This window comes from Hyperolius riggenbachi, chromosome 1 (genome assembly GCF_040937935.1).
Source record: "Hyperolius riggenbachi isolate aHypRig1 chromosome 1, aHypRig1.pri, whole genome shotgun sequence".
Classification (NCBI taxonomy): Eukaryota; Metazoa; Chordata; class Amphibia; order Anura; family Hyperoliidae; genus Hyperolius; species Hyperolius riggenbachi.
The window spans coordinates 479,220,098-479,237,894 of NC_090646.1; the positions used below are offsets into that span (position 1 = coordinate 479,220,098).

Genomic DNA, 17,797 nt, shown 5'->3' on the forward strand with positions numbered 1-17,797 from the left:
GCATGCGTCAGGGGAATGTACGCTTAGCGGTAACCGGGCGTCCTGGAAGTCCGCATCGGGCTGACCTTGTACTGTGGGTCCCGGCTTCAGGGGGCTCCGCTCGCGGCTCTTCTTGGCCTGCCGCTGCCGCTGGAAGTTCTCCTCGTCTGAATCCTCCTCATAGAGCGCTTCATGGCCTCTTGGGTAGGGGGTCTGGAGGGGTGCAAACCTGTTTTTCAGCGGGATGGATGGTGGAGTGTTATAGGCAGATCTGTCCAGGGCCTCCCTGCTGTGGTAGCGGTGACCATCTTGGTTCTCTTCAGCATAGTAGGGAGACAGCTTTCTCAGGGCTGGAGAGCTGTAAATCCTTCCTGATTTTGTTCTTCTGTACTCCCAGTCATCCTCAGAACGTCCTGCCATCTTTCTGTGTGGTTTTTGGGGCTTTTCAGAGTGCTTTTAGTAGCTGTTTCTGGTATTCAGGCAGAGAGCTCTGGTCTCACACAGCCATGCAGCTCAGCAGCCAGCCACGCCCCTCTGGAGCAATGCTATCCAATGGACACCAGTATCCCAATGCAGAGCATGCAGTACGCTACCGCACACATGCATCAACAGGTACAGTGAAGCAGATATTTCATTGACTATATGCATCACTGTATGCAACGCTTGCATAACATGTGATGCCACTTTTACCCTACATTGCATTACAGGGAACGCAATATAATTCTCCACTGTGAAATACCTAGCCTAAGGAGATGGTTTTGCACACCAGTCACCACCATCTGAGTAGATGAAAGAGGATGGCATTATTTTTAGAAGCTGGAAGTAGTATCTAGTGACAATTCTATTTTTGTTACTGCGGTCTGAGAATAGGCTGCAGAGAGTTCTTTGTAGTCATTATTACCTGTACAAATAATAACCTGTATAACAGTTTTACTTTCTGGACCTGTGTATGAAATTACTCATCCTGTCTATTATCGCAACACAGTTGCTAAATGTATTTACAGGGGAAGGATGTGGAGGATGATAAGCTGTGTAATGGAGCAATAAAATTCTTGCTGTTACTTTCCATAGTCATAAAACAAATGTTTCCGCCCACACAGAGAGATTAATTGTACACTGAATCACAGTCCACATACTCCATATACTCCAGTAATGTACAGATTGGCAATCTGTGAGTCAGAGGTCTGCTTTTGTGTTATCAAATATTTTAAAATCAGATCACTCTTTAAAATCACATTGTTTATAAAGGAGTAATAGTTTATTATTATTGTATTTTATGGTGTCAGTCAATGCTTTGATTGCCTTCTGTAATTACCCTGAGGTGGCAATCCAAAGCTGCATTCACTTATAAGGAGCCTCACACCACCTTTGCTGAATGGCAGCAAATCTCAGTCCAGTTGAGGCCACAAAGCTCTATCTGCATGTTGTTTTGTGGCCCGCAAGTGATACATCTCCAGTGTTGTACTCCTCCTGGCAACCTGGCGTTCACCTGAGCTGGTACAGCGTAGGAGGTACATCAATAGATAAATGCAAAGCTACAGGATTCAGCTTTATGGCTACAACTAAAGCCTCAAACACACGTATGAGGCATGTTGCCTGGTGATTGCAGCCTAGAGACATGTTCGGTTCCTATGCGGGGTGGGGTGGAGAAGCATGGGAGGCACATCAATAGATGATTGCAAAGCTACAGGATTCAACTTTATGGCCACAACTAAAGCCTTGTACACATGTAAGAGGCATATCGCCTGGTCACTGCAGCCTAGCGACATGTTCTGTCCCTTTGCGGGGTGGGGCTGAGCAGCATGGGAGGTATATTAGTAGATGATTGTAAGCTGCAGGATTCAGCTTTAAAGCCACAACTAAAGCCTTGTACACACATATGAGGCATGTTGCTTGGTGACTGCAGCCAGCGATGTGTTCTGTCCCTATGTGAGGTGGGGAGGAGCAGTGTCGGAGTAACATCAAATGGCAGGCGGCCAGAGAGTGGGGAGAACAATGATCTCAGCTGACGTGATCCACAAAGTGGTTCGGGGGCTGCTGTGTTAGTGCCTAAATCTAATGTTCATTCTCCTCTGCCTAACACTAGCCTCCCCCCTCCTCTGCTTAAAAATGAACCTACCCTCTACTGTGCCTAACATTAAAGTGATCTCCATCAAAACATTAAAAACCCTTCAGCGCTGCTGTAAAGAAAAGTTATATTTACCTGTGGAGTCTCGTCCCACAATGCCGTCCCGAAGCCCCTGCATCACTCCACTTCCAGCGCCATAGCTTGGTGTTTTTTCTCCGAGGAAAGAGGGGAGACGGGGCCAAGCGCAAGAAGTGGAGTGATGCAGGGGCTTTGGGGCGGCTTCGTGGGACGAGACTCCGCAGGTAAATATAACTTTTCTTTACAGCAGCGCTGGATGGTTTTTAATTAAGTGGATGGAGATCCACTTTAACCTCTCCACTTCTGTACCTACCACTAACCTCCCCCTTTCCTCTGGCTAACCCCAACCTACCCTCTCCTCTGCCTAACCTAACCTTTCCACCAGATTCTTTCTTGTCCAAGAAAGTGACATTACACCAGGTAAACAGTGAAATGGCAGGAAAGCCATTCTGCAAATTGGCCGGTGATGTTGCAACTAAATTGGCCAACATATATAAAAAACTGTGCCTGATCTAAAGCTTTAAGTAATCTGGGTAGTCTGGAAGCAGCCTTTAACATGAAATTCAGATGACTTAAGGGGCACATACACTGGTCGATTTCAGCCATCAATCGATCGATCAGAAATCGATTCTTTCAAATCTATCAAGTGATCGATTTGTGGCTGATTTTGATCGATTTCGATGGATTTGATCTATCTGACAGGATGGAAGATCTAGGTCGATCTGCTGCTGGCAGCAGATCGATGGCCCATAGAGTTGCATTGGATCTAATGGTCCAATAATGCATTTAGATAGATTTCCAATAGATTTCATTCTGATTTCCAATAGATTTCATTCTGAAATCTATTGGAAATCTGTTCCTAGTGTGTGGCACACATCAGATAGATTCCTGTCAGATTAGACTTGACAGGCATCTGACAGAAATCTATCTGATGGTCGGATCTGCTGCAAATCTAAAAGTGGTATGGCCACCTTTACACAGGGCCGGATTTGTGCTTTCCAGTGACCTAGGCCTGCTGTCACCTACCGCACCCCCCCCCCCCACCACCGCCACCACCAAAAAACATTCTGTCCAACACTCTGAGAAGTGATCATTGGTTTGAATGGGCTCATTTCAGTTGTGCTGCTCTGCCTCCCTCACTAATTCCTGCAAATTGCACTCCTGCCTGAATGTGCACAGCAGCCGATAGTGTTCTGGGCATGCATACTTGAGAAATGACACTAATGTATGTACTTGTCAAGAGACATAACACTATACTGGTGTTGGTTGCTGTGCACATCTGGGCAGGAGCAGAAAACTTGTGCAAGTCGCAAGTGGCCAGAGCATGCGCTGCTTTTTTTGTCCTCTGTGCGACTCGCTGCAGTCAGAGCCACAAACAGGTGACAGGACAGCTCAATGGAGAGAAGCCCATCCAAAACAGAGAACAGGTATGTAGCAAACATCCTCTCAATACTCACTTTGGATGTTTGGTTGTAATTAGAGCGGACCTGAACTCAGAACTTTCTCTCGGCTTCAAAAGATACACAACAACATAATAACCTTTAAAAAAACATTTCTTTGTTACAGCTGATACAAATCCTGCAATAAATTGGCAGTGTCTACTTCCTGCTTTCATGAAAGCAGACATATTGTTAACATCCTGTGCTTTCAAATCAGCTTAGATGTTGTGGCAGTCAGGGGACACAGGGGAGATATCAAATTACAACTTAGACACAGATAAGGGGGAATTACACAGGCTCTCTAAAACATACAAGGTGGATTTTTCTATGTTTTCCTTCTGTTCTGTGCAAGGGTTCAGCTCCACTTTAAAGCATCTAAAAAACATTTATTTATATTTGCTGAAAAATCTATGCATCTCTTCTGAATGTTGAAAGTACTGTACACATGGTGGTGTGCTCTAACATAATGACAGTATACAGGAACAAAGCCTGAAGAAGGCTTATTCACAGAAAGATTACTTTTTTCTTTTAAGCCAATAAATGGTATCATCCTGATTCAAAACTCTCTGCTTTCGCTGATGGCTAAGATGGTACAATGCTCTACTGCTACAGGAAAGCAGAAGGATGCCAAACCATACACACTAGCATGGAGGTAGTAACAGCTCAGGTGACAGTGACAGTTTAGCAATGAAAGGAAAGCAAACAGCATTTTTATTAGTGCAGTTCTCATAGATGGTCAGAACTGAAAGACAGAAAATGAGTCAGGAAAGAGTTAACTGAGACCACTTCTGGCTAGGAAGAAAAAAAAAACCTAAAGCGATAAATTTAGGTAGACTAGAGATAAGAAAGTGTAATTTACAGCTGCTGGGGTCAGTGTCACAGCTGTAAAGGAGAAAGTGAAGAAACTAGCAGAGTTCACTGATGTTTGTAAATGCCTGCATTAAAACTCAGCGAAACTTAGTTCTATCTGCTTTGTAATGTAAATCCCTGGTATTTCTCACATCAACTTGTATGTCCATGATACAGAGGAATGGATCATCAGGTGAGGTGACAGCAGATGTTGATTGTCATAACACACCAGGAATTGTGAGAGAGAGACTTGCTGGAATTGGGGAACTCTGGAATTCAGCTATTAGTGCAGAGCAGGGTGCTGGCTGGCTGCTCTGCGGGACAAGAAGAGGTGATTAACTTTGACATATGATCTCTTCTCTCTCCAAGTCATGCAGCTCTTCTTATCTTATCTGATTTTATCTCCCTATGCCATGGCCTTTGTGGCCTTCCCAGAAATCCGGCCCTGCCTTTACACAGTCAGCCTTAAGAAATGTATGCATAGCCATTTATACATCATCTACTCAGCTTCTATATGTGACAGCAGGCAAATGGCTGCAGCTTACAGGGTTCTTTGAACCCTATTAAACAGAACTGAAAGTGTGAGGAATATAGAGGCAGATATATCATTATCACATTTTTAACATTCCCTTTTCCTTGTTGTTGTGTGCTGACCCTTGGGCTTCAGTGTTGCCTGACACACCCATCTACAACAAGGATGTAGCTAATGCAGTCCATCAGGACACCCTAGATTAGATTCAGAAAATGGTACATGTCTTCTTTTGTGCTTCACAACCCTTTTAAATGACAGTTTTCAGATGAGTTTCCTTACCCTAAATATGGTGTTTCTGCAATAATGCATATATTTTTGTGTGCTGTAACAGTATTTGATTTAGATAAAATCAGCGCAGATAAAGCAATAGGAAAGTTTTAGCATAGTGATGCTCGTAGGCCTGGTATAACTGCAGGAATTGTGTTTCATAGTTGAGTGTCTTTGTGATGAGGAATATTTCACAACACATGAAAGCTGCTCTTACTCTTCCCCCAACCACACAAACCGCTGCTGCCATGGCAATGTTTCGTACAGGCTTTGCAAAAATTCATGTTCTTGGAATTCTATAAAATGATGTGACTGTGCCGCTTTTTGTGAAGATATTTTTAGCACAGAATAAATATATTCACTATTCACTACAAGATTCATATTGAGGTTACTTAGTAAAACTGGCAGCACAGTGGCAAAATAGCACTTTGGTCTTGCAGCACTAGACCACCCAGGTTTGATTCCCATCAAAGATAGACATGATCAATCTATTAGATCCATCTTTTTATGGCTTGATTGAGATTTTGCTGCAATTTGAAATAAGTCCAATACAAATCCATGCCTCCCAACTTTTTGAGTTAAGAAAGAGGGACAATTTTAAAAGGAAGATCCGTGCTGAAAAAACAAACAAACTCCACTTACCTGGGGCTTCTTCCAGCCCCTGCCAGTCGATATGTGCCCTCGCCGCAGCTCCTCTCACTCCCGGTGTCCTGCGCTGAAGAAGCCGACCTCGCCAGGTCAGCTTCCGGGTCAGCTTCATGTGCGCTCCATGGCGCGGGTCACGTGGTGTACGTGACGTCATCGGGTCTCTACTGCGCAGGCGCAGTAGTTCTGTGCCTGTGCAGTAGAGACCTGATGATGTCGCATACACCACGTGACCCGCGCCGTGGAGTGCACATGAGCAGACCCGGAAGCTGACCTGGCGAGGTCGGCTTCTTCAGCGCAGGACACCGGGAGTGAGAGGAGCTGTGACGAGGGCACAGATCGACTGGCAGGGGCTGGAAGAAGCCCCAGGTAAGTGGAGTTTTTTTTTTTTTCAGCGCGGCTCTTCCCTTCAAGACACGTCCCTGCCACACCCCCAATCATGCCCCCACCACACTCCTAGTCATGCATACCACAAAGAATTAATACGCAAAAGACTTTTATAGTACAAATGCCACTGGTCTTTCTATCATCATTAATTTTCCTTCATAATATCATTTGAAAATAAGAAATACATCAATGTAAAGCATGGGAATAAACTTTAGAGTCATGTGAACACTTTTCAGTAGAAAACACATACATTTGCATAGATCTACATCAATCCTGAAAGCGGGACAAGAAGAAAGAGAGACAGAGGGATCTAGTTCCCAAAGAGGGCCGATTCCCTCATATAAAAAGGGATAGGTGGGAGTTATGCAAATCAGAAAGCAGCAACTGCATCTGATTTGTCCAAAATCCTGCATACAAATTGTAAACAATACAGTTCAATCCCCGTTATCAAGAACTCAGTTAACAAGAAGTCTCAAGCAACCAGAAAAAAACATCCTGGCCTTGCAGGATGCATAAAGCTACTTTTACAATTCTTCATGCAGCAATTTACCTCTGTTACATTATGTTAAAGAGACACTGAAGCGAAAAAAAAATGATGATATGATTTGTATGTGTAGTACAGCTAAGAAATAAAACATTAAGAACAGATACATCAGTCTAATTGTTTCCAGTACAGGAAGAGTTGAGAAACTCCAGTTGTTATCTCTATGCAAACAAGCCATTAGGCTCTCCGACTAAGTTAGTCGTGGAGAGGGCTGTTATCTGACTTTAATTATCTCAACTGTAAGTGAACTGTTTACTTTTCCTCTGCTAGAGGAGAGGTCATTACTTCACAGACTGCTCTGAAAGACTCATTTTGAATGCTGAGTGTTGTGTAATCTGCACATATTATAGAATGATGCAATGTTAGAAAAAACACTATATACCTGAAAATAAAAGTATGAGAATATTTTCTTTGCTGCTAATCTTCTAGTAATTATTCATAGTACACAACCAATTCACTATATCATATTTTTTTTTCGCTTCAGTGTCTCTTTAAGCCTACTCTTTGTCTTAATTTGTTTTTAATTATAGTATTTCAACATTAAAACAGAGCTTAGGATAAGTATACAGTGCGGGGTGTAGTACCAGTTTTTATCTAGGCCTATTTTTAACACTAACTCTCTAGCAACTGTAAACTACACATCTCGGGCATCAGCCAATCCCCATTGGTGCTGGATAATGGGGGTTTTACTGTATTTGCATATAGTTGGAAAAATAAGCATCTCAATGATCAGTCAAGCCAAGGATACTGCTTGCATGGAGTTTGTATGTTTTCCTAATGTTTGTGTGTTTCTCCCACATCCCATCCATGGTTTTCCTGTTAAAACTGGCCCATGGCATACAATAACACTATCTGCAGGAGGTAGAAGAAAATAGGGAGTTTTATTTAGCATTGTATAAAACAATGATGGGAAGGCACAGTGCAAGTACAAGGCAGGAAAAGCATCTTACATTAAGTTAGTTTGTAAGGTTAGGGAGTGGCTGGCGGTTTTGGATAAATGTCCAAATCTCTGCACCTAAGTGCAGTGTTGCCCAGTTTATCAGCCTGATGCCATACTTAGTGTTGCGGTCTTATTCCGGTGCATGAACACATCAAGTGCAGCTGGTCCTAAATTTCCACCATTTTAATTATTCTGAAACGGTCAGTACGGGTACTTGGCAGCGAACAAAAAAAAGTTAAAAGCATTTCAAATGATGCAGTGCATGACATCATTCTCTAGGCTGTGATCTTATCACTATTCAATATGAGTGTCAAGGTTTGATTCGCAACACGTTGCAGGTGGGATTTGTAGTGTGAACGGGCAATAGGTGTGACAGGCCCTCTGTGTGAGAATGTGATAAGCAATATACTGTGCATGATTCTTCTGTTCACAATCTACAGTATTTTAAAAGTGTTATGTGTTGTTTTTGCTTTGTTCTTAGCTCAGCGTTCAGCTCAGGAGCTCCCTCAAGTGGAGAATTATACTCTCAGCGCCTGCTCAGTAAATGGTCGGGAAGAATTACTCCTGTGTGGTTCCAACTTCCTTTCAGACTCAAAAGTCATCTTTCTAGAGAAGGGTCCAGGTAAAACATGTGTTAGCAAGTTTCTTTTCTATGGTTGTTGAGCCTTCTTCCTGTTTCTGTTAATAGTTTTCATCCAACATTTCAAAATGTAATTGTAAGTTAAAGTCCACATCTTAAACAAACCAACTGATAACCTTGTAAGCAAAATGCTCGTGTTACCCTTTCAAAGCTTCTACTCTAAGTAAGGGGCCAAAACCTAAAACACAGTATAAGTTGTAGGCCACATTGTTTATATAGATTTAGCAGGGGGATGGGAGCATGGCCAGGGTAAGGTTCTCCAGCACTAGATGAGGCATAGGTAGCAATATTAGGTAGACCCCTCCTCTGTTTAGATAGCCAGATATGCCCCCAGTATTAGGTAGGTAACTCCCAGTATAAGTAGCCAGATGGGCAACCAGTATTAGGTAGGTAACTCCCAGTATAAGTAGCCAGATGTGCTCCCAGTATTAGGTAGGTAACTCCCAGTATAAGTAGCCAGATGGGCAACCAGTATTAGGTAGGTAACTCCCAGTATAAGTAGCCAGATGTGCCCCCAGTATTAGGTAGGTAACTCCCAGTATAAGTAGCCAGATGGGCAACCAGTATTAGGTAGGTAACTCCCAGTATAAGTAGCCAGATGGGCAACCAGTATTAGGTAGGTAACTCCCAGTATAAGTAGCCAGATGGGTAACCAGTATTAGTTAAATTGTATAGGTAATACAGATAAAGGTGCCCATGCACTATTCAGTTTTCCCTGGCAGATTGGATCACTGTAGTTGAATCTGCTGAAGATCGATGACCCAACATTTCTGCCTTATTGTAATTTCAATTGATTTTAGGCACTCATCTGTCAGACCAGAGAGAGCTCTTACTTCAGGCTGTGTCCTTCCATCGCCTCCCTGGTACCCATACTACGTAACCCGGCGGTGTTACATGAGTATGTACACGCCACTTTGTCAGGAAGTACGAGCACCAGAGAGCATTCCAGCCAGACAGGTGAATAGTGGGTGGGCTCCACTGCCGCTAATACTCTACAAGAGCTCCGAGGAAGCCCAATATGTCTTAGGTCAGACCTGGGGAGACAATCACCAGCTCTAGGGAAGCAGCTGTAGTAGTAGACCAATGGATACTGAATAGATCTAAAATGTGGCAGTAATAGATCCCTCTCTGATCAGCTTTTGATCAGAGGGGGATCTATCTTTTGAGCACATCATGTGGCAATCTGCCAGTGCATAGCAAAGGTACCCACTAATGATACAATCTTACCAAATTTTTGTAGTAGAAGGGTAAACTGAGTGAGTATACTTTGAATAGATACTTAAAGTAGTCCCTCATATTACATAGAAGTGGTAAGATTGTACAATAAAGACTGTATATTACCTAATTATATTACTAATTACTGTATATTAATATTAGACTGTATATTATATTATTAAATCACTGTATATTATTGTAGTGTATCATTACCTTTAGACTGAAAGCAAAAAACTCCAAATAGAATAGGAATGATTATCCTTTATTCTTCATACTATTGTGTATTATTATGTATTACACTATCATGTCTTGGGTTTGTGAACAACACTTTATATCTGTCTCTTTGCTACCAATAGATGGTAAACTTCAGTGGGAAGAGGAGGCAAAAGTAAACAGGCTCAAAAGCAATGAGGTAAAATATTTTCCTTTTTATTTCCATAAAACCTTCCACCTCCGTAACATCTGCAAGATCCACCCTTTCCTGACCTCTGTCACCACCAAACTCCTCATCCATGCCCTCATAGTTTCCCGCCTTGACTACTGCAACTCCCTTCTGTCTGGTCTCCCTATGACCCGAATTGCCCCGTTGCAATCTGTCGTGAATGCAACAGCCGGAATTATCCACTCCTCCCATCGCTCCACCACGGCGGGTCCCCTCTGTGATTCACTCCACTGGCTTCCTATTAAGTCCAGAATCAGATTCAATTTCAAAAAATTTCTGGCCTAGAAATCTGTCCACAAAACCTCGTCAACCTATATTTCCAATCTTACCCAGAGGTACACACCCAGCCACTGACTGTACTTCTTCAATTAACTTCGCCTGACTGCCCCCCTGCATCACCCAGTCCCATGCACGCCTCCAGGACTTCTGAAGAGCTGCTCTAACACTATGGAACGCCCTACCTCCCCCCATTAGGGTTTCCCCCTCCTTCAACATCTTCAAGAAGGCCCTCAAAACTCACATTTTCACTCTTCCCCCCCACCCTTCCCTCACTAGTGCTCTAAACCTGCAGCTGAACTCTGTGAACTCTGGTCCCTACCTTTCATGTCCCTACCTCTCTTTCTAGATTGTAAGCCTTCAGGTAGGGTCCTCCTCCTTATGTTTCCTACCTGCTCTCACACACTTCATTGCCATACACCCATCCTATGGATCTGAGCAAACTCGACTTGCCTAATCTCTATGTTCCCATCCAGTGACTGACTAAGCATTACCTTGTACTTATACTGTGCTGCGTGATCTGGTTTACATGTATTCCTGTATTGTCTTATTGCTGTATGTCACCTCTAAATATTGTCTGTAACCATAAAGAGAACCTGTAACAGCTGCCCCAGGGCCCCAGAGCTTGTAGGGGCCCCCAGTGGCTACAAGAGGAAAAAAAATTCAAATCGGCCTTATAGTTTTTGAGAAAATCGATTTTAAAGTTTCAAAGGAAAAAAAATACACATTTAAAAACCTGCCGACTTTAATGGTTAATAGCAAATCCACCTTAAATGCTAGAAACCCTAAATTTGCAGGATATGTTAAGGAGATCATTAGGAATAAGAGGAAAAAACAATTTTTCAAAAGACCTTATAGTTTTTGAGAAAATCGATTTTAAAGTTTCAAAGGAAAAAAGTATACTTTTAAATGCGGTAAATGTCACTTTTAGTAGCAAACCTAACGGTAGTGTAATTTTACATGTATCAAAAGAAAGAGCAATAAATTTCCTGACGGGGTTTCCAGGGGGTCTATATGCAGCCGCATCGCTTTGGCCAGGGATCGCTATACAGCCGCAATATGGCTGTATGAAGATCCCTGGCATTTTTTTCTATTTTCCCAATTTTTTTTATGTTTAGAGTGTGGGAATTTTTTTTTTTTTTTTAATTATGTGGGGTCCCCCCTCCTGAAACTTTTTAACCCCTTGTCCCCCATGCAGGCTGGGATAGCCAGAATGTGGAGCTCCGACCGATTGGGACTTCACACCCTGACTATACCAGCTGCAAAAAAGGTCCCCTAATGCCGATTTTTGTTCCGGGGTATATGTTGGGGGGGGCCCCCTAGGTTTATTTTGCCCTGGGGCCCCATTGTTGCTTAAACCGGCCCTGCCTGTAACTGCATGCAATCCAGCACTGGCTCCCCCGAAGAGTCCGGCAATCCTCCCCTGAGAAGGGAGATAGGCGAAAATATCCGATCTCTGTCGGGTCCGCTCTATAGCGCAGGCGCAGGAGACTTGCGTCTGTGCAGTAGAGTGGCCCTACAGCAATCGGGTATTTCCGCCTATCTCAGAGCGGAAAGGCGATACTGCACCTGCGCTGGAGCCGGGAAGGCAAATATTTACATCCCCGCTGTTCGGGGAGCTTTATCGCTGTCGCCGTGGGACCGAGGAGGACGGGGAAAGCTTCAATAGCATCCAGAAGCTTCCCCTACCCAAGGTGAGTACACCCCAGGGAAGGTTATTTTTTGTTACAGGTTTTCTTTAACTAATGTCCAGCGCTGTGTAGGCGCTTAATAAATACAATATATAAATAGAAGTATTCTGCAACATCAGCGCTCCGTAATATGTTGCCGCTTTATAAATACAATAAATAATAATAATAACATTATACAGTAAACATAACAGTATTTCATACAGGTGATTATCAAACTCACATATATCAAACACCATTTGTAAGAAGCCACAAACATTATAAAACCTGTGTAAATAAAACATGTAAAATACTATAGATACTAAGCCAATTACATATTTTGACTTTTTCCTTCACAATAATGAGGAAATGGTAAAAAAAAAAAAAATTCTGACTAAATTTGGCTTAAAGATGTATTCAAACAACAACAACAACTTGGTTGCCCCACATCTTTCCTTACTGTGATCTAAAACAAGAGGCCCCTTGAACTTTTATTGTTTTAGTGTTAAACCTTGGACAATGAAAATTGGTCATAGCCTTCTGCCTCCAGTTTCTCGAGGAGGATATACAACTTTCAAATAGTGTCCCAATAACTCTGATTGAGCCGGGAGGAGGTAGAATCAGCATTATTATGGAACACTGATGTAAAAATTCATCTTTAATCTCAATTCAAGTATTTTAAGAATAATTCTAGTTTTGAAGAGTGTGGAAAAGGGATATAAGACTTAGAGGTGGTAAGTGTTGTCTCCCCCCCACCCCCTTGCAGATTTCTTCCCTGACTTTACCCTGCATTTTCCCCACATCCCTGGAACTCAGCAGTTTAATATTAAAAACTGGTAATCCCAAGTTCAGGATGTATAGAACATTCTCACTCTTCCTGAGTGTACACAGTCCGAGTTATTTTGTTGCTGTCTCGCTTTTATACAGGTGTCAACACTTCCACTCTAAATAGGAAGTGGGTACATTGATTTTAGCCAATCAGGAAATAGAACAGCAATAAAAAATATATATATAACTTTCCATAGCTAAGTGGTGTGGTTAAAAATATGCAGATAGAATGGCCCATAGCATACCAATGTTGCTACTGGTGGCCCAAACTATGCAAGATTACTACCACATTGTTACTGCATGTTTCTGCTTTTGCTGCTATACTTTTCCTGTTGCTTCATAGTCTGGTTCATAGTGCTGTTTCTGTCTATCTGGAGAGTAGCCTTTATCTGTTCTCTGTTCTCTGCCTTATAGACAATACTATGCCTATCCAGCATGTACTCCTTTGCTGCCGCCTAGTGCTGAAGCCTAGAATACACCCTTAATCTACATTTCTATCATTGTGTATTTTAACAATTATGTGACTGCATTATTAAACATGTTAATCATTTTCATTGGCTTCTAGTCATTGCTGTCTGTGCAAGTGCCAGAGTACTGCAATAAGGAGATAACCCGCCCCCTGCAGGTCTACTTTTATATTTCAAATGGGCGCAGGAAAAGAAGCCCCATGCAAAGCTTCCGGTACCTACCAAGTGAGTGGCTGCGGTTATCTAAACATGGCTTTTGATGACTGACCTTGACAATAATGTAAAATACTATCTTTACAATCTGTATTGCTGTATTTATGTAATGATGGGTACACACAATGCAATTTCCCATCAAATTGACGCGCACTCTATTGCATTGTGTATATATCTCTAAACTGCTCCCTATTGATAGCGGGATCGATTTTCCCATCATTACGTCACAAAATCAATAGTATTATTGATCAGGAGCTGATTGGACAAGTTAGAAATAATCGGTGCAACCCGCCGACCTGACTGGAAGTGGCACTGTGTGTACCAAGAATTAGATTTTGTTGTAAACTCTTAGTGCAACTGAAGTTACAGTGGCCACTAACGATCCAATCTAGCAGACAATCAATCATTTCCGATCACTGCTATAATTAATTGGAAACAATTGATCATGCACATAAACAAACGTACTGGCTGATCTGATCAGATTAGTACGATCAATCCATTTTTCCGATCGATCTTATTAATCGATTCATATCAGCCAGCACCATTTTGTTCATTGGTGCGCACGATCAACAAATATAGCCACGATTGAAAACCATTGTTCATCCGCCGAATTGGATCGATAGTGACCACCTTTATAGGAAGAATGCTGCCTAAATCTGCTGCTTAGTCAATACCTCTCATCTCTTTATTTATGAGTAAAAGTATTGGGGTGAGGTTCACAAGGATTACTGTGTGATCTCTGTATGTTTTCGGGTTTTTGGGATGTGGGAGGAGACCAGAGTGCCCGGGGGAAACCCACACAGACATGGAGAGAACATAAAAACTGTGTGCAGATAGTGCCCTGCTCTGCAAGGCGAGAGCGCTATCCACTACACCACTCTGCTATAGATTAGTGTAAAATATGCATTACCTTTGTGAGCTGCTCAAACTCTAACATTTGGAAGGAGAGGAAGCATCCTAAGGAGTGGACCGTTATACTGGGAAAACACCATTTGCTTCTGCCGCAGATAGATGGCTCAATAGATCATTTCCGACATGTCCTATCTGGATTCCTGATAGAAGTGAATGGAAAAAGATAAGAAAAACGAGCGGAAGATAAGAGAATCAAGTGCAGAATCGAGCGGCAAAAACGATCAAGCGGAGAATCGAGCGGCAGAAATGAACCGTGTATTCCCAGCATTAGAGTTCAGAATATTTTTATTTGGGGGTGTGACCTGTGTTGAGGGGGCGGAGTTTAAGGCACCAGAACACCTGAGCCTACAGGCTTCTAACTTTTCAGCACACTGTAGTTGAAACAGTACCAAAAAGTAGGTGAAAAGTACTTCCCAAATTATTCTGAATGTTTTCTTGCTTGCTGGCGTGGTGGCTTAAAAGGCCACTGAAAAACATAAGTGATCAACAAACATGACCCCGAGTTTTATAGTCTCCTATAGATGACAGGAGTGTTGAATCCTGGCCTGGGTCACATCAAGGCAAATGCATTTCTAAAAGGTTAATAAATTAGTAGTACAACACCAGTAGTGGAAACTTTTCTAGTAAATCAAAGCTCCTGCTAATAATACTAAAAAAAATAAAAAAATAAAATAGTCCAGCTTTACTGGACCTCTTATGTTCTCCAGCTTTGGTAAATCAACACCATGGTGTCCTATACACAGTTATTTCTATGCAGGGCCGGGCCAAGGCATAGGCTGGAGAGGCTCCAGCCTCAGGGCGCAGTGTAGGAGGGGGCGCACAATTCATTCAGCTGTCATTCCTAATTGTGTTTGAAGCAGAAAGAAATAAGAAAAGGAGATACATGGAAGTGACTACAAGCCAGATAACTAGAGATTAAGGTGTTGGGGCCCTGGGGTGCCTCTTAGTCTAAGAGCAATCAGTGTGTGACGGCTGGGGTGGAGGGATGGAGGGGCGCACTTTGGTGTCTCAGCCTTGGGTGCTGAAGGACCTTGTCCCGGCTCTGTTTCTATGGACTCTATAAAGCATTGTGTAATATGCTGGCACTACATAGAAAAAAAATGAAATACTTTAGTCTAAATGTGAAGCAGAACAGAAACTAAAATGTATACATTAACCATGCCCTGGAGGGCTCCTTGTTTTGCCAGGAGCCCACAATAGAAACAAGAATCTGACTAAGGTGCAGGAAAGAAGTTTGACTGTGCTCCAGAAATTCATTGTTGCTCCTATGCCCATTCCTACAAAGACACAGCTCCCACCTTCCTTCCCATTCTCTCTCATTTAGTACAACTGAAACCTTTAAAAAAAAAAAAAAAAAAAAGTTAAATACTCACCTAAGAGGAGGAAAGTCTCTGGATACTTTACAGCCTTCTCATTCCTCTCTGCATCCCCTCATTCCACCGCTGGGCCCTCAGTTCCAGCCTCCAACTTTAATGTTGAAGAGGTGTTTGCCATGGCAGTACTCAGGTCGCCAAGTACTTCCAAAGACGAGCGGCTCCATACTGTGCAAGCGCAGACTAGCACATGGGCAGTATGGAGATGCTGGTCTTCAGAAGCACTAAGAGATCCAAGTACTTTCAAGGAGATCCAAAGATGCAGCCCACGCGTGATTTGAATGGGGGCTCGGTGATGGAATGAGGGGATGCAGAGAGGAATAGGAAGGCTCTAAGGGATCCAGAGCCTTTACTCCTCTTAGGTGAGTATCTATTTTGTTTTAAAAGGTTACAGTTGTCCTTAATGGAGAAGTCATATATCTTTGTTAAGTTCTGATACGTGAATCATGTCATGTTTATATATTATAAACTGGTTATTTCTTCTCTTTTTAATTTTTTTTCTTCACTCTCTCTATTAATTTTCCTACAGTCATATTTAAGGAGGAACCTCTTCCAGAGATAACGCTACACAGATTCCCATCTGCTTCTCTCCCACCACCATGCCACCTAGCATTAAATCCAGGACAGATGGACTTGTCTACAACCTTTGTTCCTTCTATTTCACCAAACATACCTGAAACTCCCATGGATGTGTCTCCTTACTATAGTTCTCCACATCAAGATAAATTGTTCCCAGTTACTCCTGAGTGCAGTGTAGGGAGTAGTTTTTTGGGGTGCTACTTCAATCCTCCCGTAGCTCCAGACTTTAAATGTGCCATTCCCTACCAAGAGAATAATAATGATATGTCGCTAAGTGTCCCCTTTCAGTCAAACACCAGTTCCACCCTTCCTCCAAGTCCAGTTCCCTGGTCCCCACAGCGCAGCTCATCCCATTTCCAATGTTCTACGTTTAGCGGGCCCTTGCTTCCCCATCTAACTTCTCCCAGTAAAATAGAGGAGAGAGGTACAGGATCCCAGCAAAACTATTCATCTTCAACCATTTTGCAGAGTCTAGATTTTGAAAGCAACACACATCATTTTGTACCCGATTATCAGCAATACCCTGCATGCCCTCCTTCCACATATACCACATTAGGTGAAAGTAGAAACTTGGATACAATGCAGGTCAAACTTTCTGCCACATCCCAGGAAGTGGGCAGAACAGAGTCATGTACCAGCAATCAACACTTTATTCCAAACTCCATATCCATCTCAAATCACCCTGCCAATCCAACTCAACCATTAAACTTAGAAACAGAAGTTGAAGCCATTAGCCATTCAGGGTTTCCTGGCCAGGCTTCAAGCTTGGCTGTCACTAAGGAGAACAATATGCCGCAAGCGTTTTCTGCATCTTACCAAAACCCAGCCAGCTGTAGTGTCAATCAGCTCACCATTCTGTGCCCTTCCCCCCATCCAGCACCCTTCACCTCAGCTTCTTCCTCATCCATTCCTAGTTCAACGGTACCAAGTCAAAAGGCACCAGCTGATGCTTCACTGTGCATTTCAACAAAACCCCCTGAGAAGGAACCATGTTACCAGGATCATCATGAAGAGTATACAAAGTCTTCCAGCAATGACAGAAGGGATTTAGAAAAGGAAGGCCAAGGGTTTGCAAGTCCATTTCATTCTATTCCAATCCAGGGAATTACACTGGAAGAAGGTATGTCTAAAATGCCACAAAACTTGTAGAACATAACTTTGAATTCCTTCTATAAATGTTTTAAATACAATTCCTGGATATACAAAACAAATGCTGCTGAGCAATCTTAGTGTGAAAGGTAAAGATAAATACAAAACAAGACTTTTTTGTTCTTTGTTACCAAGCAGGAATTAAAGGGAACCTGAAGTGAGAGGCATACGGAGGCTGCCATCTTCATTCACTTATAAACAATGCCAGTATCAGAATCAGAATCATTTATTTCGTCAAGCATGAGGGGACATGCCCGGAATTGTTTTTGGCACAGTACAATACAATGGCTCAGGAAGAGTGCATAGAA

At 42.6% G+C, this 17,797-nt stretch overlaps 1 protein-coding gene across 3 annotated transcripts in view; it reads left to right on the top strand.

The window, feature by feature from the left end:
- The window catches only part of NFATC4 (nuclear factor of activated T cells 4), an 88,819-nt gene that overhangs the window by 63,036 nt on the left and 7,986 nt on the right, over positions 1-17,797 (top strand). For all 3 annotated transcript variants that reach the window (XM_068241520.1, XM_068241529.1, XM_068241538.1), the window contains 4 exons: positions 8,210-8,350; positions 9,940-9,995; positions 13,362-13,488; positions 16,291-17,460. In XM_068241520.1, the coding sequence (XP_068097621.1) occupies positions 8,210-8,350; positions 9,940-9,995; positions 13,362-13,488; positions 16,291-17,460 (1,494 nt within the window). The remainder of the gene's footprint in view (positions 1-8,209; positions 8,351-9,939; positions 9,996-13,361; positions 13,489-16,290; positions 17,461-17,797) is intronic.